This window comes from Chroicocephalus ridibundus, chromosome 5, assembly GCF_963924245.1.
Source record: "Chroicocephalus ridibundus chromosome 5, bChrRid1.1, whole genome shotgun sequence".
Lineage (NCBI taxonomy): Eukaryota > Metazoa > Chordata > Aves > Charadriiformes > Laridae > Chroicocephalus > Chroicocephalus ridibundus.
In genome coordinates this window covers 70664800-70686677 of record NC_086288.1, presented here as the reverse complement: position 1 = coordinate 70686677, position 21878 = coordinate 70664800, and the positions used below count along the sequence as shown (strand labels likewise).

The following is a 21878-nucleotide window of genomic DNA, read 5'->3' as shown; positions in this document are numbered from 1 at the left end:
CAGGTTAATTCTATGACGTTTTCTCCCTAAATTTCCTAACTTGCTTGTAATCCAGCTTCCCTTTCCTCTTCCTTATCACCTACCAGTTCCGTAGGTTCCTTAATACAGGAGTCATGCGCTCTCGCTTGTTCTGTTTTATAGAGAAATGGGAAATTAATCCCTCGGAACTGACGTTCATGAGAGAACTGGGGAGCGGTCTGTTCGGCGTAGTGCGCCTTGGGAAATGGAGGGCGCAGTATAAAGTGGCCATCAAGGCAATTCGGGAGGGTGCGATGTACGAAGAGGATTTCATTGAAGAAGCTAAAGTAATGATGTGAGTTGTGTGCTTGGCGCTTCTATTGCCAGTTCTAGGCCTCTGATGCCATGTACTGATTATACATAAAACACTTGGGGCAGGTGGTTTTTGAGTTTTGTGGGGTGGAGAGCTAGCACTGGGCGGAGGAAGTAATAACGAACACGATCTCAATCTTTTCAGGAAGCTAACACATCCTAAATTAGTGCAGCTGTATGGTGTGTGCACACAGCAGAGACCTATTTACATCGTGACGGAGTTCATGGAGCACGGCTGCCTTCTCAATTACCTGAGGCAAAAACGGGGAGTTTTGAGTAAAGACGTCCTGCTCACTGTGTGCCAAGATGTATGTGAGGGAATGGAGTACCTGGAGAGAAACAGCTTTATCCACAGAGACCTGGTAACATCTCACTAGGCAATACACTCATCTTTGAATTTTTTATTTTTGAACTTACCTGTTCCTTTTTGACACAGCCTGTTTGTAAATAACAGCTTTTGTTCTCACAGAAAATTTTAAGTAGCGGAAGTTGGCTCTTTAGGGTCTAATCAAATGTCTAAAACTGCCCTGCACAGAAAATTATGAGAGGTTTCTCCCTCCTAAGACGATCTCTCTAAAATTTTTATAAAGCATTAATAGCTATTTGTGCTGATACAATAGCATATGTCTGTTCTGGATTGGTGCCATTTTCACCACTCCGGAATCCCTTGAGGCGACAGTTTTTTCTGGTGATTTTTTACAAAATGGTTTAGATGTCAAAACAGTACTATCAAGAGGAAATGCACTTACATCTTTTATTCCGGACCATAATGAGAATACACTACTGAATACACTTGGTAAATCAGTGAACTTGCTAAGCAACGATGACAGATTCCTCCAAAGTAATTTGTCTGCAAGAGACTGCAAGTTTTTTTGTTCATCCAAGTCTAACCATTCCCTTTGCAGGCTGCCAGGAACTGCTTGGTGAGCGAGTCAGGAGTGGTCAAAGTGTCGGACTTTGGAATGACAAGGTATGGCTGCGTGTAAACACATCGGTGGGGGGTTGGGAAAATTCACCTAACCCTTGTACTTAGCCATAAGGCAACACATGCCCAACAAAATTACAGGCAAAAATGTTTTTTGACCTCTCTGGGGAATATCCTTTGGTTCATTTTTTTTCCAGTGCCTTTAAAGCTTGTTGGTTCTGTGGTTGTGTGCTGATTTCATTACTCATTTTAATTGTGGAAAATCAAAACCTAGGCAGTTTGTTCTCTACAGAAGTAAGGGTGTCTCGCACTTACCACGAGAGGCCTGGCTTTGAACTGACTCTGCGGTCTGACTGGTCTTCTATTAGCAACTTTCTGTAGCATCTGTGAAAATCTTACAAATCTTAATCTTGTAGTGATGCAGGAGGCATATTAGAGCTTGTGTCTCACACAGCAGAGCTCACGCTGTTAATTGTTAATCTGTATTTTGGCAAATAAATGATAGAAAGAGGCTGTTCGGTGAGTCTGGGATGCTCTTGGGGTAGACGGTTCGGAGTAGCATCTTGCCAGCTGAAGTGCTGGGAGGTGTTGAGGCCTGGAGAAGAGTTAATTTCCTGCCCTTGTTAGCAGCTGTGGGTGCTACATCAGGTGGGTGATGCGTGGGCGAGGCAGGGGGTGGCGAGCAGCCCTTACAAGGAAGGTGTTAAAGCACTGTGGTTTGTCCATGCTCTTCTTGGCTTTTGCCACCTTTCTGTGTCGCTGAGCTTGCGTGTCCCCTGGCATCTGAATTCAGACTGGCCGGTGAGGAACAGAGCAAGCAATTTATGCTTTTGCATCGTTTTCTCTTACAATACAGATGTTTAACTCGCAGGTGGTCTAGACCTGGGTTGTATAGCTAATAATCACGAGAGGACTCTGAGGTTATAAGAAAAATGAACTGGGTCTTGACTGAAACCTCAGTATTGCACCAGAGAAGCATTTTTGTCGTGTGATGCTAACAGTCATGGCCATTAGGTGGCAATATGAGCTTCTAATATTCAAATCCATATCTAACTTATAATTTGCAGGCTAGGAGGCTGACCGAAAGATATAATGCTTTCTTTTTCTTTTTTTTTATTTTAAGGTATGTCCTTGATGATCAATACACAAGCTCCTCAGGGGCTAAATTTCCTGTGAAGTGGTGCCCCCCAGAAGTTTTTAATTACAGCCGATTCAGCAGCAAGTCAGATGTCTGGTCATTTGGTAAGACATTCATCGTTGAAAGAAAACGCTAAAACCCTATTTTTACGTTTTATCAATAGCAGTTGAGCTTCAGTTGTTGAGAAGGATTCAGATATCTAAGAAGCAGCTCAGAGAACCCATTTACCACAGTTTTATGCATAAAGTTCCACAGAGACCTTTAGAATTCATTTATTAAAACCCATGCTACTAGAACAAGATGTTTCCAGTGATGACACATGTGAACACTTTCTAGGATATGGATCTCAAACTATCTATCAGAAATCCTGAGCCCAGGGCACAAAATAGATGTGTTTTCAAGAAGTTATTTGCTCATTTTCTTACTGTTTATTTTCTTTCCTTTTTTTTTTTTTTTTAAGGTGTTTTAATGTGGGAAGTATTTACAGAAGGAAAAATGCCGTTTGAAAAAAGCTCCAACTATGAAGTGGTAACGATGGTTAGCCAAGGGCATCGTTTGTATCGGCCCAAACTAGCCTGTAAGCAGGTGTATGAAGTCATGATGATGTGCTGGCAGGAGGTATATTCTTTTTTTATTTTTTTTGGCCTTTGAATTGAAAAAGGTCAGTCTAGCAAGAGCAATTTAATCTCTCTTGCAGCATTCTGGCTGTATGCAGCTCTCTCAGCTATTCATGTGTTTATTGCTAAGACAGAGATCTCCCCCTGGTTTGCAGCTGAACTAGAGCTGTGGTAAGATAAAACCACCAAGGAAATTTCTACAAAATAAATGGACTGTCAGATTAAGTATGCAAAGGCATTTTGTAACAAAATGAAATAATAGCTAAATCTGTGCTGGTCATGATTGTATCTGTGTACAAATACTGCTAGCAAAAAAAAAAAAAGTATAAAAATCAGTCAGAACAGCCCAGAGGCGGAGAATCTGATTTTATATTGCTTCAGTTTATTAATCATTACAGAAACATGCCAGAATGACCAAAAATATTCTTAAAGAAATAATTCGTTAGCTGATTATAAGTTATATTGGAAATAGAGGTTAACTTGCAGTTGAATCTAAATACAGATCCCAGTGTTTATAAAGAAAAATAACAGTACGCTGTACTGTTAATCCTCTGAACCCAGAAAGATACTGACTGCACAGTTTCCAAAAAGGTCAAAGGGGCAGCAAACCCAAATTTAATACTTTATCAACTAAATCAGTATAAAACATTTTTTGTAGTATTAAAGCAGAAAGTCTCGAAGAGGATAAGTGCGTTTAATGAGATGCCTGTAATTTTGAGAGAGCAATCGAGGAAACCAAGAATGGAAAGAGCGACATGACTTATTTCTAGTTAGTCTTTGCCACAGGGGGTGCTGGGAAAAAAACCTGCTCTTTTCCAGTAATAAAGATGACATACTGTCTGATGCTTGTCTTGGAGGACAAGGTGCTGGAACAGAGAGCTATTAGTCATCAAACCAACTGGTGGAGATCTAAAACTTAGAAAGCAGTTGGTTTCCGCAGCAAAAAATACATTAAAAAGACCAGTGCCCTGGAGGGCCGCGGAATGGCAAATACGTCTGTAGTTCAAAAAAAGCTATTCACAGGAGCCAGCATACTACAGATCGTAAAATTTTGTTTGTGCCTGGTAACCTGCTGGAAATGGTTATTAAGATGGAATAATAAATTACCTGGAAGATAAGAAGTCGTTTGTTACCGGTCTTTGAATATTAATATGTATTTATAGGGTTTATATGAACATCAATGAAATTGATTAAAAATGTATTGATTTCATCAGGGGTTATTAACAATAAAATCTAAGCCGTCATCATGTGGGAGAGAATCTTTGCGAATCACAAACAGGACATAAGTAATGGCAAGATACTGTCAGTGTTTGTCATAAAATATGATTAACTGTAGGCACCTCAGTCCTCATCTAATAATTTTATTAATGACTTGTAGAGGAACGTGAATACTGAGGCTTCAAAATTCAGCAGGTGATACAAATCTAATTGGGCTGATAAATGGAGGAATAGTGCAAGTTACCCAGACATTCAGAAGATGCTAAATTAACTGTGTCAGTAACACCAGCGAAGACACTACCTCGGTTTATTGCCGTAATTAAACAAAAGAAACAGGATGTTATGACACATGAGGAACTGTATGGAAAATAAATACAGTAGATGAAGAGTGCTGTTGCATAAATCTGATGCAGTCTCATTTTGGAGTCCAAAAAATAATGCTGAAGAGGCTTCAGAGAATGACACTGAAAGTTCTTAGGAGCGTGAACAACTTGCATAAAGAAAGAGGCAATGAGGAGAAAAACGGAAAAGTGTAGCACTGTGGAAAATAATTAATTATATGAAGAGCGTAGCCCAGCAACATCTATTAAGGCTTTTTCAAAACATAAAAAAGGTGACACTTACTGAAATTAAACATCTAAAACCTACACAAGGAAATATTTTTGCATCTCACGTTTAATGAAACGGTGAAGTCATTGCCACAGAATGATATCAAGACCAATAATTTATCAAAATCAACACACCTTTATTGCTTTCTGATCACAGTGGTGCGTGCTTTTATTTTTAGAAACCAGAGGGACGCCCAACTTTTGAAGACTTGCTTCACATAATCATTGACATTGCCGAGGGTGAAGATGCTTTCTGAAAAAAAAGCCAGCAGCAGCACAAGTACAGAAGGCACTTTCCAGAGACGTGGCTTCACCATTTCTTTTTAAAGGCTTGATTCTGTAAGCTGCTGGAGGCTGCTAAATGGCATGGGGAGCCTGTAACATCTGATCTGCCTCGACAGGAGGAGAGTTCTACGTGATGTTAGGAAATGAGGACGGTATCTTCAGCAATAGTAGCCGTCTGTACTTTCTCTGAGAAGTCAGCGTTGCAGAGCGGGCAAGTTGAGCTCTTTATGGAGGAAGAGAGAACGTGGCCAAAGCCCAAGAGCTTCATTTGCCTTTACTGGGTTGGGTTCATGTATATACAGTCCACAGTTTCTGAGTTTCTCTTTACACAGGCAGTAGTATTAGTAGTGATTTGCATGCTTAAAAATTGAAGGTATCTATAAAACGCTATTTACTGACATTGAAATCTTTCCAGAGATTCTCCAGAAACATTCTTTTTCTTCGTTGATGGGTGTTTCCTGACACATCAAGAACACAAAACGTGTCTCTCTTGTTTGCACATAATAGGTTGTTAACAGCAGTCTTCAGTTTAGTGTAACACTCAAAAAGCTTTGCTTCAGACCTGAGTCGTGATATGCCCCAAGCGATTCCGTGCTGTTTGGTCAACCAGAGACCTCCCACAGTTAGTTTTGATGTTACTTGTGAAAAATAAGTCCCAGATTCAGCACGACGGGCTGTCAGTGTACCATAGTACCTTGTTTTGGATTAATTATAAAATAATTTATATGCTGTATGTATTGTAAATATATAAATTCCATGCATTTATTTATATAAAGTGTGGTTTCTTCTTGAAATTTTCAAGTACAAGTTTGTCCTACCTTCACTTATATCCGCAGCTCGACCCATGGGGTTGTAAATGAAAGAAAGTACACTCTCAAGTGTGTTTAAGGAGGGCTCCCCTTTCTGTCTGTCATCTGTACGTACAGTGATCTAACCTTTCTGTTCTTAACAGAAAATGTCATGCTACGTGTGTACGTAAATAAACCGAATGTTAACTATTGTTTGGAACCAACTAATGCGTTGCCAGTAATTTACTGTCAGTGCATCATAAGCCAAAACTGATTGTTCATGTGAACACGGTGTTATGATAGCCTATGGATATCTGTGCGTATACACACTCGATACTAAATATATATAGTAGTATGAATATATATTTAACTGAATTTGGCCATGATGAAATGTTCAGTGCAGAAACGCCTGAACTCTTTCGAAGTGACACGCTCTGTCCCCTCTGCTGGAGGCCAATGTCTCCGCAGCCTTGCTGAAGCCTGTCTCAATTAACCTGACTTCGTGCTGGTGGATGTGAGCAGTATTTGCACTTCAGTTTTGCTGTAGCTGTTTCTTAGTAACTCTGTTACATCTTTTCTTTTTCTTTCATTACTTGTGCCCTTGTGCCATGTGTAATAGAAAATAGATTGCACAGAAACGTCTTTTTTTAATTTTTTTTTTCCAAATAAGCAGAAAGGAGTATGGTGAAGTTTATTTCCAATCAAGCTAACTATTGTTACCTTTAATATATTCCATCATTTCTGCATTTGAGTAATTTCTGTAATCAGTTTTGGAGATGCTTAGATCCTTGCACTGCTTTGTCTAAATCGTTATAATCAAAAGGAGAAAGCCTTTTGTTTCTTGGAAGGAAGGCTTTCCTTTTCTCATGCTATTTCATTGAAAAGTTACAGGCTGTCAGAAAAGGTTTAAATGTCTACTTCCTTTTTCTTAATGATGAAGTCTCAGAAGATTATCGCGACAATCGCAACCAACCTCTCAAAGTATTGTGTCCAAACCGCTACCTAATCCATACCAACCGCATGTATTGCTAACGGGGAAAACCTGGGGTTTTCTACCTGTGGTAGGAAAAGGAACATGGAAGATCTAAGGCTAGCCGAGTTCATCTTTCCTTCCCTAACTGCTCCTTTGCACCCCAGGTTCTCAGTGGAGACCCTGCAAAGTAACGGCATTGCCAACACTTTTGACACTACGTTACGAGGAATACTGCGGTAATGTTTCCCTTTAAACACAAATGAAGCATAAGGGAAAATCAGGAGATTAATAGTTTCCAATGAACCTTATGCCTGTTTCTATAAATTATGTGTTTATTATTAATTTAGATGATAAAATGTACCCTAACTCCTGACTTTTGGCAGTGGTTTCCTCCTTGAGGTGGGTGCTTTGAATCCAAGCCCTTGGGCCTGCCTCTTCCCAATACCTGAGGATAATTTCTGCATACCTGCCCTTGGGCTTGTTACTTACTTAGGATGCCAGGAACTGTGAGGCACCTAGTTTTCAGATGAAAGTATTTTTGTAGTTGAATGTAGCCTTAGATGGTTAATTTTGGAGAGGAGCAGAACACTTCTGGGGGCAGCTGTCTTGCTGACTCTCCTGATGTCTTCAAAGACAGGTTGAAATACTGCACCGTCGTTTCTCCTGGATGAGTTTACTCATCCTTAAGCAATTGCAATCCTTCTTCCCCTTTTTATTATTACTGAATTTTTCAAGTGTTGGGGGTCAAAAATGTATCTGAACAGAACCAAATGTTGTGATATACGTTTGCTGTACTTTTTTCCTTTTTTAAAAAAGAAATATTTAGCCCTACTGATTACAGTTTAATAATATTTTTTGTAAAATGTGTCTTTGATACTAGGAAGTCACTTTTTTTTTTCTTTTAAACATGTCAGATTAGTCGGTTTTGGGTGTCTTTTTTTTCTTTTTATTAAAAAAAGGTAAGTAGGCGGGGTCAAGCAGTATTTGTGGTTTACCGTGTTTCATGTCAGAGTGAAGAGCTCAGCTAGGGCTGTTTTACTGTCACAACTGATGAAGAGAGCTTTGCATTTTCATTTGAATATAAGTGGACAACCAGACATGATTCTTTCTACCTGTAAGTAAACCGGGCCGCATATGTTGATCTTGCAGGTTTGTTTTGTGCAGCAGCACTGTACTTAGCAAATAAGCTATTTAAATATTGCCATAAAAATACTAACCAGCTTTCTCTTGCACTGCTCAAGTGATCTCTCTTCAGACTGCTTGTCTTGACTTTCAAAATTACTGCATGGATATGAATCTGTCGTATAGATGGATTCTACTTTTGCATATAGACAGGGAGATATTCCCACATACTGTCCTTAAAAGCATGCGCAGCATAGACGTGAATAAAATGTTTGGTAGAACTAGAGCTGTCTTTCCTACAGAGCAGAATTAACTCACAGGAAAGACAGAAAGCCTCAGCGTGCACATGTAAGAACGTGTCTTTTAAAGTATTTTTAGAGGCAAACTATACTGTGCCTTTCTACTAGAGTATTATTTTTCTAGTACTGTTGAAAACTGACAGACACACCAGATCAGGAGGCGTATCCTGTGTTACAGTAAAGATCTGGGTTTGATGGGTGAAGCTGAATTTTTAGTGTTGAACACAGTTCACCTGCTGGCACGCTGCAAGAGCAAGAACTTCTTGCAAAACATGCTAGGAGAGTGAAAGTCTTGGACATTGACTACGGCGCTTTCAAAATTAGTAGCGCTTTGAGAAACAGTGAATCAGAAAGAAACTCAAGCCAAGAAATGTATGAAATAATAAAATGACAAGATGAAAACTATAAAAATTAATCTCTAACTTGTTGCTTTTATCTTTGATGCTACTTCCCCAAGGCTGTAAATTAGAGTGAGTTCTAACTCAAGATAGGAGGAAGATTGCACACACAAAGGAGTATGAATTGGCCACCTATACAGGCAATATTATCAACCCAAAGCGTACTGCTGGGTGTTGTGGGACTTTATCAGACTGCTTCTTGGCAGCAATGGACCATCTCAATGGACCATCTCAAAGGACATCGCACTAAGGCTTCTCTGTTTTCCTGGGACTATCTTTCAGCTTCTCAAGCAAACGGCTGCTCCTGACAGCTGACCAATCTTTTCCTTCTTCCTCTAGCATCCCATCTGCTCCGTTATCCACAGATGATAGATTTGTATTCAGGCCCCTAAGTTGGTTATCAAAATGTCAGCTGCAAATTTTTAGGCTGAGTATTTGTCAGGCTAGCTTCAGCACCTGGTTCCTAGTGTTTCCAGTTCGTCCACATGCTTCTCTTGCCATGGTGTCTTTTCTCATTTCAAAACTGTGCATGCGAAAAGGTCTGATTTGGGGCATCAGAATTTGATAGGCTATCATGGCTCTGCGCTAGTGTTGGGATTCATGTTTGTTAACGTGTCACCAGGGAGATAATATGACACTGTTTTAAAAACAAGTGTCTTCCTCCTAATATAGTCATTTCCAGAAAGGAAAAAACAAGAACGGTGAAATGGGATACATTTTCTTGTTCCTGTGTTAAATTATTTGTAGAATTAGCTGAACTCTGTCCAAGGTTGCAAGCTTTCATCAGCAATTGGAAAAATTAAATTCTCCGCACAATTGTAGAAGGAAGACAGCAAAGTCTAGAGTCGACAGCCATGATTTCATGATTTAAAATCAGGAAGAAATATTTAAAACAATGAGTAAATTCTGAGAAACTATTTTAAATTTCCTATTTGCATTTTAAAAGATAGCAATTTTTTTGTTTGGGTTTTTTTTGGCATTAAAATGTGGGGGTTTAAAAATTAGTATTATTATTTCTTAGTTTGCCTGCTGGCTGATGAATAGAAAAGAAGAGAAAGGAAGGAAGAGCCCGAGTCAGAGGAGGGGGTGTGTGGCCGTGAGAAGCTTCAGGCAGGAAACGCGGGCTTCCTGTCGGGCTGCACCGAGCGTTGCTGTGGCACCTGGAGGCAGCCCTGGCTGTAAACATCTTCCCCGGCCGTGAGCAGAAGGGCAAGTTTAATCAAATTATTCATTCAGCGTATCAAAGCTTTCACCGTTTGCAGGGTTGGCCAAGTCTTTCTACAACGGCATCGCAAAGCAGCTTCGGGCCTTTCTGGAGCGAGTTATGAATCATAGAATTATAGAATCATAGAAGTGTTAGGGTTGGAAGGGACCTTAAAGATCATCTAGTTCCAACCCCCCCTGCCATGGGCAGGGACACCTCCCACTAGATCAGGTTGCTCAGAGCCCCATCCAGCCTGGCCTTAAAAACTTCCAGGGATGGGGCTTCCACCACCTCTCTGGGCAACCTGTTCCAGTGTCTCACCACCCTCATGGTGAAGAACTTCTCCCTAACTTCCAGTCTGAATTGACCCATCTCTAGTTTTAATCCATTCCCTCTAGTCCTACCATTACCCGACATCCTAAAAAGTCCGTCACCAGGTTTCTTGTAGGCCCCCTTAAGATACTGGTAGGCCATTATAAGGTCTCCTCGGAGCCTTCTTTTCTCCAGAGTGAACAACCCCAGCTCCCTCAGCCTGTCCTCATGGGAGAGGTGCTCCAGCCCTCTGATCATCCTCATGGCCCTTCTCTGGACACGTTCCAGCACGTCCATATCTTTCTTGTAGTAGGGGCTCCAGAATTGGATGCAGTACAAACAATGTGATTTTAATCAGGGGGAGAAAAAGTGTTGTGCGAGAAGCTCACCAGTGACTAGGGAGGATGTAAAATGTATAGATCAATACATAGGTGTTTGCTTGAGATGCTGAAATTCCAATCTGTCAGGTTGAAACTTCCTGACTTAATTCAGTTTAACTAAAGCAGGACTTAGCTCCGCAGAACTTTCTTTGTCTGCATTCCTTGATAATGTTTCGCAGCAGACCTGACCTGAAAAATTTCCAAACAGAAATTAACGGTTTACACTGCTATAATTTATGCTTTTATTAATTTCTATTGAGTTAATTCCACAAGTGTGGAACTCTAGGAGTAATGTATGGACACAAGAACTTCAGAAGCAATGAGGCTGCCGAGAACGGATGGGTGAAGACAGGTTTGTTTTCAAAAAGAGGTGGAAATGCTCATCTTTAGGATGATAAATATCTGCTGGACTGATAGGCTGTGATTTGACACTTAAAATGCTCCAATAAGGAGAATAAGGAGAAGCAAACTGCGGAACTGTGCAAAGTTTGTGCTGCTCAGGACCCAGCAGTTCAGTTCAGCATGGCCCATGGCCTCAGTCTAATCGGAGTCTTCCCTTTGGGCCTGCAGAACTTGGTCAAATTTTGTGATCTGTAATTGGTTACATGTTCTAGCCTTGGAAAAAATCGTTCACCAAATGAGGCACATGTCCCAGGAAGCCCTCTAATTAAAGCTTTAACCAACACCGTTTCTGTGGCTCTACGGACAGGACAAGACACTAAATACTTGATATCGTATATGCTTGGGATGTGTTAAAAATCATCACATACATTCATTTATTGCTAATTGCTTTTAGCACAGAAAAGGGAGGGTCTGACATGTAAAGCATCCATTAACAGAGCAAGCCTGAAATTCACTGAAGGCAAAAAGGATTCCTGAGCTTATGCTATACATTTATTCAAATAGCTGAGCTCATAAAGAAAAGCAAGGCAGAATTGCATGTCCATAACATCCTTCTGAACCCCTCACTTTCATGCTAACAGACACATCTCTAAAATCTTCTTAGAAGATCATTCTTACGTCACATTGAAACTCCACAGCGTTGCTTCTAAATATTTCTGGTAAGTGGTCTGTAAGGAGAGCAAATCGTCTAATGAGGAATAGTACATTTAATTAGACTAGGTGGTTTAATCAGAAGTAGACAAGCTTTCAAATGTTATATTCCTTTTTGCACATCACTAAATACTTTATAAACATCAATTAAACTTCATGGCACTGTCTGAAGGAAAAGAAACCCAAGATTTTTTTCACCCATGGTGTTGACGCTTTATGAAACACAAAAGTGATTCTAAAAAGAAATGGAAACCTAACACAGCCTAGGTCAGGAGACAAACACTATTCCTTCCCAAGATATTTGGGAAGGTTTGGTAAGTAGCATGTAATTTTAAACCACCCTTTTTCTAATGCCTCAGAAGACAGTACCTGCAAGACCATACTGTTGTGCAATATGCTTCCTAGGCGCTAATTAATATTGCTTCAGAGACACTCACTCCTTAACGCCGTGACATTATTTTACTCTTGAATGTTTGGGGTTTTTTTAAGGGAACAAAAAAGCAATGGTAATAAACCAGAAATAATTCCCAGCCGACTTTTGAAAGGTGATTTTCATCCCAAGCTTGCTCTCACCTGGAACATTAATAATCTCAACCCTGTAGCAAAACAATGCCAGAGAGCATGTTCAGGCAAACTCCAGCCACCAGAATTGTAAAGCGATGAGGGACAGTTTAATGTACACTGGAAAATTATGCAGCAAATGGATTGCATTGCCCCTATCTTTTCAGCCTGGTTTCTTTAAAGAAAATCGTCGGTGTCAACTGGCTTGGGTTTTTGTAATCGCTGCATTTTGCATAGCCGTCAGTGGAAACTTTTATCAAACAGTTGATAGTGTCTTCTGATTAATGTAGGCTCGTCAGCTTCCTACATGATAGGTTCTTCACAGGATGCAACAGTCTAAGGGAAATTGCCCCACGACTTTCAAGATAAATACTCTAACCAAAACACATACGAGGCAGGTCTCTTCCTCTTCCAGTTAAGAACTAGTTTTGGTCTTATCTTTCTGACATCTGACGTTCTCCCATCTTTTATTTATTAGTGCAAGATTTGTTAAAATAGGTACCTTCATAGAGAAAATAATTTCATTTTCATTGTGTAGTAAGGGTGCTTAATATTTTGAGTGCTAGGATGCATACTCTGAGCACACTTGGCTGAAACATTTGTAACAGGCATTGGCAGACGGTCTTACAGAGCACCAGAAGGGACATCCTATTTATTCTAGGCTGGATTAAGTCATTGGGATCAACAAGCCAAAAATGCCATCAGAGAAAAACAAATGAAGTGGAAGACACTGGTGGGAGAAAGACATACCTTGTGAAAGATAAAACGACAAAATACCAAGACCTAGGGTATGTCAATATTTCAAATAACTTTCTGAGGCTTCTTTTTGTACTGTGACCTCTGTGGCAGAGAAAACTCAGGACGCATTGGAGTGGGGTATAAAGTTTATTTTCTGTCAGTGCAGCTGAATATGCTCTGTGTGCCTGGCTCTCATGCTTCCTAAAGAGAGCGTACATCCTACCCGAGAGCCTGCGCCCGGCCCGCTGGTGCTGCTGCCCTCCCACCCACCCACCGGTGATGCATGACGGTGAGAGGGTTCAGGGAGCCGACCCAGCGGAGAGCGGTTCCCCACAGGTTTAGCGTCCCGTCTCGCTTGGCCGGAGATGAGACGAGCAGCAGTGCAGGGGGGAAAGGGGCCGGGACTATAGCTGCCACAGCTCGGCTGAAACTGCTGTGCCAACACAAGTTGGGGAAAGTAGGTCTCAGACTGAGTAGAAATGGACCAGAGCGGATGTCAACCATTTATTTACCTTGTTCAGACCTCCTTAATGCCTTCCGGCCTACTTAATACCATATCCTCTCTGCTGCTTATACAAGATATATTAGATTGATTTCTCTCTAAATATATGATGTCTGTGATGATGTGTCCAATGTATTTTTTCCTCAGGATTATCAACCACTTGACACCTAAGTGTGAGGCACATCTTTTGTTAGCACTTTAAACCTGGGCATACATTATATTAACGGCTGCAACAGAAAAATCAGTATTAATTAGAAGAATTTAATGTAGCATGTCTCTAATAAACCCCACAATAAGAAAAAGCTTGTCATGCAAGTGTGGGTTTGTATTTGGCTTGAATGATCTAAAAAGTATGTCATTGCTGAAGGGAACGGTTCTTCACCTCCTGTCCCTGATGATGTTCTCATCCCCTTCATTGCACTAGTCAGAGCTTGCACAGGACGGTGCCATCAGTCAGATTGGTACTGATCTGGCTGACAAGGTCTTTCTTTTCCTTTCTGATTTAGTGAGCCAATTTAAGTCCTTGCATTGCCTCATAATTGATAAGACATTGTAAGGGAGACAGTGGGAGCAAATAAATGAGGCAGCAGAAAAGGTCTGCTGTCTTTGGTGGATACAGATTGAGCCTTAGTGATTTTCGAGATATCCCACAGTAAGAGAGAGATAGTAATGGGTCTAAGCACATACGGTAGTCCTTAATTCTGTAAGTTTTGTAAACAAACAAACAGGAACACTGCAAATATGGGCAATGTTCTCATTCACAGATCACACCATCCAGTCTGTTTTCTGCTGCTGCTGCTGCTGCTGCACAGTGCAAAAAAGGTAAGTGAAATGCTTAAGCTTTTCAGCAATTAGGATGATAAACATATCTATGTATAAAGGACTTTCAAAAATCCATGTGTTTTCAATAGAACTGCTAATTGCACAGAAGTTTAAAGAAGCTCTACCCTGCATATCCCTAATATGAAGGAAGGCATATATATCCATGAATTAATATTTGTATGTGAATATTTATAGATACGTATTCACACAAATACTTCATGTTTTTCAAAATCAGAGCAATGAGAACAAAAATGAACCTGGACCCTGGTACCGGCCTGGTGACCCAGTACTCAGCCTCACAACCAGACATTTCCTATGGTTCTGCTTGGAAGTGCAAGGTAAGGAATGTTTTGGCAGGTGAAAAAGAGAGAACTGGGGTGATGTGCCATGTGGTGGCTCAGTACCGCAACGAGCAGAGGAGTAACTAACTCTTGAGCATGTAAGGTTCTTCATTGCATAAAAATGATAGAGTTAAGGTATCTGAAGATTCATACTGATGTAAATACGGGGTCACAGTGGGGTCTCCCGAGCTCTCTGTCATGGACAGGGTGGTTCCTTCACCCACTTCTGGGTTCGGGTGATGGAGGTGGGAAGGGTGGGACTGCCCGGTTGGGCAGATACAAGCTCGCCTTGCTCAGCTGGCATGTGAAACATCCACCTCACTTTTACTAGATCTAAGTTGAATAATCCGAGCTTTCAAAGCATAACCAAGTGCAAAGCTAGAACCTAACCTGATGCAAAAATAAATGATTCTGTTCCTACCAATTTGCTAAGAAAGTCTGCAGTGCCCTCCATGTTAATTCTCAAAATAAATGATCAAATTTACAGACATTGTAACTCCACTGATTTCAATGCTGCTCTGCCTTTACCCCAGCTGAGGACTTGTCCCAGCCTCCATACCACACAGAAGCCAAGGTAGATGGCTTGTTTGTTGTTCACTGTACTTTCCATTGTCATTTTGGCTTCTACACCAAACTACTCAAATGTAAGTCTTGCTTTTTTCACAAGTGATGAGGTGATAGTGCTTTACAAGGGGAAGTAATGACCATGATGAGTTCCTTTTAGTTACTGAGATTGTATAATAGCAGGGGAATTAAGCAAGTAATAGTAGGGAGAAAAGACTAATTATGAAAGATACTTTTTTTTCACTAGCGTAAGAGGCAAATGCAGTTAAAGAACAAGCCGTTACCTCCTCTACCTGCTGAGGCCTTGGAAGACTACACAAAAAATCCCAGAGTTATTGCACTCTATGACTTTTTTGCTAGAGGACCTTCGGATTTACCGCTCAAGAAGTCAGAAGAATACATTATCCTCGAACAGTATGATCCCCACTGGTGGAAGGCAAGAGACCAACATGGGTAAGAGAGCGGGCCCCTATTTCGGTCTCCCTACACAGAAAGAACAAAAACTAAAACAACCCCTGTGAAAGCAGGCAGATAGAATGAGACATGTGCAACAATTTAGGGGTGGGTTTGAAAGTGTTCAGCTATGTATGAGGCACATGGATTGAGCAGGCAGACTTTCGGCAGCGTTTGGTGCCCCAGAAATGGCTAGGGAATCTAGAATGTGTTGAGATTTCAAAGTCCTAGACTCAGCAATGTCCTGAGCAACATAAGGGCATTTGGGGACCATGTGAATCACTGGGCTCTGAGCCACGTGCAAATCCACCTTTCCATACTTCAAGTTCTTTACAATGCAGTGTATATGTGTAAACACTTCATAAAGACCATAGAGATTATTAAGACGTGTGCCTGAAACAAAATCCATGAACCAAAATTCCTGGATGTTTTAGAGAACTAGGTAACTTCAGTTAGGATCCTTTCCACATCTAGGTTTGTTTCATGTCATTTCCCCTTTCTCCTTTGCATTTTCTCAGTGTATCCTGTACTGTCATACTGGGAATGGTTATATGCTATGTAACTGTCTCCTTGTCATTCAGATTTCTCCTTTAAATACTTTTAAATGCTTTTTCTGAACTCATATTTGTAGTTAGAGCCCACTGGATTATTATTCTGTGTATGCATGCAAGCACACACTTTACACTTTACACACTTTACACACTTTACCCACTTTTCACTTAAACCGAAATGCTTTATATAGTTACAAGGTTAGCAATGAAGAAAATGGCTTCGGATTCAGAAGAAATGTCATTTTTTTCTAAATTTTCTTGTGATTTGACTTGAAAATTTTCATTAACGTGATGCTCTCAGCACTCTGTAAATATCCTATCCCAGCTGACTTACTCATTTCAGTAGCCATCCACAGTTGTGGGTCAGAAAGATTGTGCCTGGGATGAAAGGAGCAAGACTTCTGTTCAATTCCCACGTTGGGATTTAGTATCTAATGACATAGCCAATAGTATAAATAACCTTTATAGATCAACAAAAGGAAGATGCATATCTTAATCCTATTAATATTACACAATATACTACAAGAGAATCATAGAATCATTTAGGTTGGAAACGAACTTTAAGATCATCGAGTCCAACCATTAACCTAACATTGCCAAAACTGCCACTAAACCATGTCCCTCCCTCAGCACCACGTCTACATACGTGTTTTAAATACCTCCAGGGATGGTGACTCAGCTGCTTTCCTGGGCAGCCTGTTCCAATGCTTGATGACCCTTTCGGTGAAGAAATTTTTCCTAATAGCCAATCTAAACTACACTCAATATGTCATTTCAGGAATGAAGGTCTAATTCCCAGCAACTATGTTACCGAGAACAAGAAAAGTAATTTAGAAACATATGAGTAAGTATCCTTGAAAACGATAATTGCACTTTATTTTCTAAAAATGGTTTGGAGTGATACATTAAGTGCTTGATCCTTCAGTCTTTGTTAGACGTGAACAGATGTTTATTGAAAGCTCTATTTTTTTTGTTACTCTTAGAACGAAATAACCATTTTGATTTTTAACTATTTGGTCAGGGAGTGTAACATGAAGTTACAAACACCAAGTATTTAAACAAGATTCATTTGCATAAATCATAATGTCAGAATCCAGATGTTTCCTATTTCTGTAGGCTCACTACATAATGTTTCTATATTCTGATCTCTTCCTGTTGTGAACACGTAATTAATTGATGAGAAGCTAATTCTGATTACTTCAACCTAATTTACTGGAGAGAAGAGTAAAATTCTGCAAAATTCTAGAGAAGGGAGGCTTGACGCAGCAAGCGGGACTGTAAAATGCATCACAGTTTGGTGTAACTGTTTTTTGGGTTTTCTTTTGTTCTAGGTCATATTTAATCACACTGAATGGGGAAAAGAGTTGTTATATTTACAGTGGTCTCATAAAGTCATTCCAAATTAAGAGATGCTTATATACAATGCTAGTTCTATTTGGGTTTTTGGACTGTGAAGATGGATTACTTTTGTGAAACAGAGCAAAAATTAATTTTTACCGGCTGAAATTAAAGGACAGGTTATCTTCTTGTTGCAGGTGGTACTGCAAAAACATAAACAGAAGCCAGGCAGAACTTCTCTTGCGCCAGAAGGTAACTCAGTATTTTCAAAGAGCTAACGATATCTAGAAAGATCTATCAGTAGAGGCATCAAGACCGTTACCACAGTCAAATCCAAAACTGCTTGGTATGCAGTCAGAGACAGAGAGTACTTTAAAATAAAAAGGCTTTCTGGGGTGAGCATACAGTGCAGACTATTCAGACTTCACAGAGTTTTAAGTTGTATCCCCAGCAAATTCAATGTAGATTTTCCATACTAGATAAATTGAATTACATGTGGTTTACTGTGCTTGTCTTTTGTACAAAACGCTGAAGACTGAAATCTGCGCAGTAAGGAAGTTAGCGAGGCGGCAGAGCTTAACAAAACCCCTGCATCTTCCTTATGTATAGAGCAAACAACCCTTATTGCATTCTACTCCCTATCAGTTACCAACGTGCCCAACTCCGTTAAACTCATTAGGTCTTTGCTCAAGAACTAACACAGGGCTTGGGCAAGACAGACCAGAGAAGAACATCCCAGATAGAACTGGTTGACAGTATTTTATTCTAGTGATATGTACCACTTGATTTTTTAATAAATCAAAACATTTTTGCTACTTCACACTGAAGAGTATAATTGACCTAAATTATTTAACTCCAAGAAAATGCCTGGCACTTAGTATTTTCCCGTGGTTAATTCTGGTCTGCTATCTACCTAGTTATTAATTCCCATTGTCCACTGCTTTATCGCTCTCCCAAGTAGTCATAGGTGTTCCACAGAATTTGGTAATCAGCTGCAAGTCCTACCTGAAGGGAGGACTATCCAAGCTTAAAAGCAGAAAATAACTCCACTTGTATTTCTTTTCAGGCCAAAGAAGGTGCGTTTGTTGTCAGAGATTCAAGCCAACAGGGACTTCTTACGCTGTCCATGTATTCGCAAGCCAAAGGGTGAGTTGCTCTGCATGGGTAGGGTTTGAATCAAGAGGTGATGGAAGAGCTTTCCCCAAAGTCCGCAGGCGAAGTGGGTAGGTTGGGCATGTGGTGCACAGGAGCGGGGAACCACCGGTTCATGAAGAGTTAATTACCCCAATGTGCAAAAATGTTGATGGTGGGCAGTGGATCTGGGAGTCAGGGTGCAAATGCCCTGGCAAGACAAGATGAACTGCACTCATTGAAATGGCCAAAGAATCTGCTGTGAAAGCTGTGCATCCCACCCATGTAATGCAGGCAATAAGACTTTGCATTCGCATCTTCTTGCCTCTCTTCCTACATGAAGTGCCATGGCCACCACACCATGCTGCCACAGCCTTCGGCTGCCACACCGAGCTGCTTCCCTTCTCCGCAAGCTCTGTGCACTGTAAATTCATCCCGGACTCTGCTGCCCCCAGGGTTCTCCTGTTTTTCTCCTAAAATCACCTCACCTACTCACTGTGCAGTCCTACTTCTTTTGCTGGAAGACTGCCACAGGACTCGCTTTTCCACCACATCAGTCGCAGTCACCTACAGCGCTGACCTATCCCTTCCCGAGCGTCCTTATACCCCTCCTCCCCCATCCCCCTACATCCTCCTGCATCGGTGGCGTCTGCTTTCCTTCTCTCCCTCTTAGAGGAAGCCAGAGGCGAGAGGAGCAAGGCAAAGGCATCGCTGCTACCACCACCCTCTTCGTCTCTCCCTCCCCTCCTCAGAAAGGTGGGACTACCCCTGTGGTGGGACTGTCTGACGATTGCAGTAGGGTACCAACCTCCAGCAACTACCTCCAGCCTGAAACGCAAACCTAACTTCTTCATTTTGAAAGTCCCAGAGAGCAGGGGTAGATGGGCAGCAAGATGTACAGAAAGCAAGAAAGACAGATAGTGTGGAGAAACACAGAAAAGTAAACATATCAAGTAAAAGCTCCAATGAGGAGCCTTTTGAGAAGCAGAACGGAAAATGTAAACTCACAGTATACATGAATACGTTTTAACTTTTGGGGGACATTTAGGTAATGAAGAGCATTTTAATTTTAAAAGCTTAGATTCAAATAAGGATTGAATCAGGAGGAACATCTGTTAAACACTACGGTTATTTCTTATGTATGCAACGATACTTGTGCGATAAAGAACATTGTGCAATATCTCCCAAAGTTGGGAGAGACACAAGGAGTCTTCTTTTTTTTTCCTGAAACACTATCCCAGCCACACATTGCCATTTCAGGTTGAGAATTGTACCCCAGGTTTTCGGAGTTTTCTGTCATTTCTTTCAAAGTGAAATTTAATCAGATTTATAGTACAAATTACTTTTATTGAAAATCATAATCCTTTTTTTGATTTCAGAAGTCATAATGGAGATATTCGACATTATCAAATTAAGAAAAACCACTTGGGACAATATTATGTAGCAGAAAAATATCTCTTTTCATCTGTTCCGGAACTCATCGAGTATCATCAACACAATGCTGCAGGTAATGCGTGTAAGCAGATGAGGTTTTAACACTGATGATTTGAAGCTCCTCAGGACTTTGGGAGACTGGAAATCACTCTTCCTCTAATACTTTCTTTATAAAAAGAGACACAACTTTTTCTATTGCTGATTAATTCAAATATGTCCATCATCCTTTCTGCCAAAGTCATAGCTGTAGTGTGCATATACCATGGGGGAAGTGAAACTACCAAACTCATCTACATGTATTAAATGAATTTACCTGCTCTGTATTCTCTTGGTTCATATTTGACTCAATGGGACTTGTATGAAAAAGTAACTTCAAGAAAAAGTAACTTCAGGAAATAAGAAATGTATGTGAGATTCCAAATATTTTTGTTTGAGAAGAGATACGATATAGCATACTTACGGAGTAAAATGGAGTAATCGGTCAACAGAATATTGTTGCTTTGTCCCCTCCAGGCCTTATCACTCGTCTCCGACATCCAATTGGATCAGATGGATGTTCTTCACCAGCAACAGCAGGATTTAGTTATGGTAAATTTTTTATCTTCTTTTGGTGGTGATTTAAATATCTGCCTAGGCAAGAGTTCCAATCACATTCACACAGCTAAAAATTAAGTTGTATCTGTGAAATTTCCAAGAAACACATAAACAGCTGCATATTCACCAGAAACAGACACTCATTTCACAGAATCACAGAATTTCCTCGTTAGGTGTCAGTACTGAATGAGACAGATGAGTCCTTCTGTTCAGCGACTGTTGCGGTTCTGTTACGACCACCATTTCAGAGCTATCTGGACTTTTCTAAGCAGGCCTAAGACTCAAATATACATTTAATAGCTTTTCAAAGGCTATTTGATTTATTGAAATGCTTCAGAAATTGAAATTAATATTATTTATGGGGAAGATTTTCCTTGTCAGTTCTGCAAGTTTTAGAAATAAGAATGAAATCTTACACAGTATTAGAAAACAAGCAATAAATGCCACTTTTGTGTATATGGATCAGGAAGTCCATCATCTGGCTGATGATGGGAACCTCCAAAATCGTGTATCTTTCCTGTGAATGCTTCAATTAATCTCAAGGCTTAATATTCTGAAGGGCAGAACTATTGTGGTTATTACAATAGAAGCAGCCAGTAACTCTTTCTGTAGCAACACTACCCATCCAGAACAGGTTGAGTTCAACATCACATATGATAATGCCAAAAAAGTTCTCATATGTAATCAAAGCTAAACACTTGTGTTATCTTCAAGCCTCAGACACTCCTACATTAAGCAATTTAAACACTAATCACGTTCTACAAGCTGTAAAATAAATATTCACATATAAAAACATATATGAGCATGTGGGAATTTTCAGATGTTTAAAACTCATGCTATAGATGATGAACAATTGTGATGTTTTGCAAATAGCAAAGCATGTCTGCTGGAGCACGGCTCAGGAAAGCTGACCTGACTGTTGTAACATTTTGGGTTGCTTTTGTAGAGGAGTGGGAATTAAACCCATCTGAACTGACGTTCATGAAAGAACTTGGACGTGGGCAGTTTGGAGTCGTTCAGCTGGGCAAATGGAAAGCAACCATCAAGGTTGCCATCAAAACAATCAATGAAGGTGCAATGTCTGAAGATGATTTCATCGAGGAGGCCAAAGTGATGATGTAAGTACAAAAGCTATTATATCTGACAGTTGTCATTGAGATGACCAAGAAATAAACATAACCTGATTCCATTTAAAACAA

General features: G+C 40.4%; 3 protein-coding genes across 11 annotated transcripts in view; 2 read left to right on the top strand and 1 right to left on the bottom strand.

The window, feature by feature from the left end:
• The window catches only part of TEC (tec protein tyrosine kinase), a 54645-nt gene extending 48405 nt beyond the window's left edge, over positions 1-6240 (top strand). For 3 of the 4 annotated variants that reach the window (XM_063336389.1, XM_063336391.1, XM_063336390.1), the window contains 6 exons: positions 142-313; positions 476-692; positions 1236-1300; positions 2379-2497; positions 2854-3011; positions 5016-6240. In XM_063336389.1, coding sequence (XP_063192459.1) covers positions 142-313; positions 476-692; positions 1236-1300; positions 2379-2497; positions 2854-3011; positions 5016-5093 — 809 coding nt within the window. In that variant the 3' untranslated portion in view covers positions 5094-6240. The remainder of the gene's footprint in view (positions 1-141; positions 314-475; positions 693-1235; positions 1301-2378; positions 2498-2853; positions 3012-5015) is intronic. The other variant, XM_063336392.1, reaches the window with a different exon arrangement.
• A 1557-nt stretch (positions 6241-7797) lies between these two features.
• Positions 7798-21878, top strand: part of LOC134516375 (tyrosine-protein kinase TXK-like) — a 21368-nt gene continuing 7287 nt past the window's right edge. Inside the window, exons 1-10 of one of the 3 annotated variants that reach the window (XM_063336499.1) lie at positions 7798-7996; positions 14216-14273; positions 14509-14611; positions 15426-15631; positions 16961-17026; positions 17718-17772; positions 18587-18666; positions 20031-20158; positions 20599-20673; positions 21626-21797. In XM_063336499.1, the coding sequence (XP_063192569.1) occupies positions 7933-7996; positions 14216-14273; positions 14509-14611; positions 15426-15631; positions 16961-17026; positions 17718-17772; positions 18587-18666; positions 20031-20158; positions 20599-20673; positions 21626-21797 (1007 nt within the window). In that variant the 5' untranslated portion in view covers positions 7798-7932. Of the gene's footprint in view, positions 7997-12282; positions 13000-14215; positions 14274-14508; positions 14612-15425; positions 15632-16960; positions 17027-17717; positions 17773-18586; positions 18667-20030; positions 20159-20598; positions 20674-21625; positions 21798-21878 lie in introns of those variants that run through there. The other 2 variants (XM_063336500.1, XM_063336501.1) reach the window with 2 other exon arrangements.
• Positions 20589-21878, bottom strand: part of NIPAL1 (NIPA like domain containing 1) — a 24115-nt gene continuing 22825 nt past the window's right edge. The window contains exon 7 of one of the 4 annotated variants that reach the window (XR_010071297.1): positions 20589-20715. The gene's annotated coding sequence lies outside the window, so the exon portion shown is untranslated. The remainder of the gene's footprint in view (positions 20716-21878) is intronic. The other 3 variants (XR_010071298.1, XR_010071296.1, XR_010071295.1) reach the window with 3 other exon arrangements.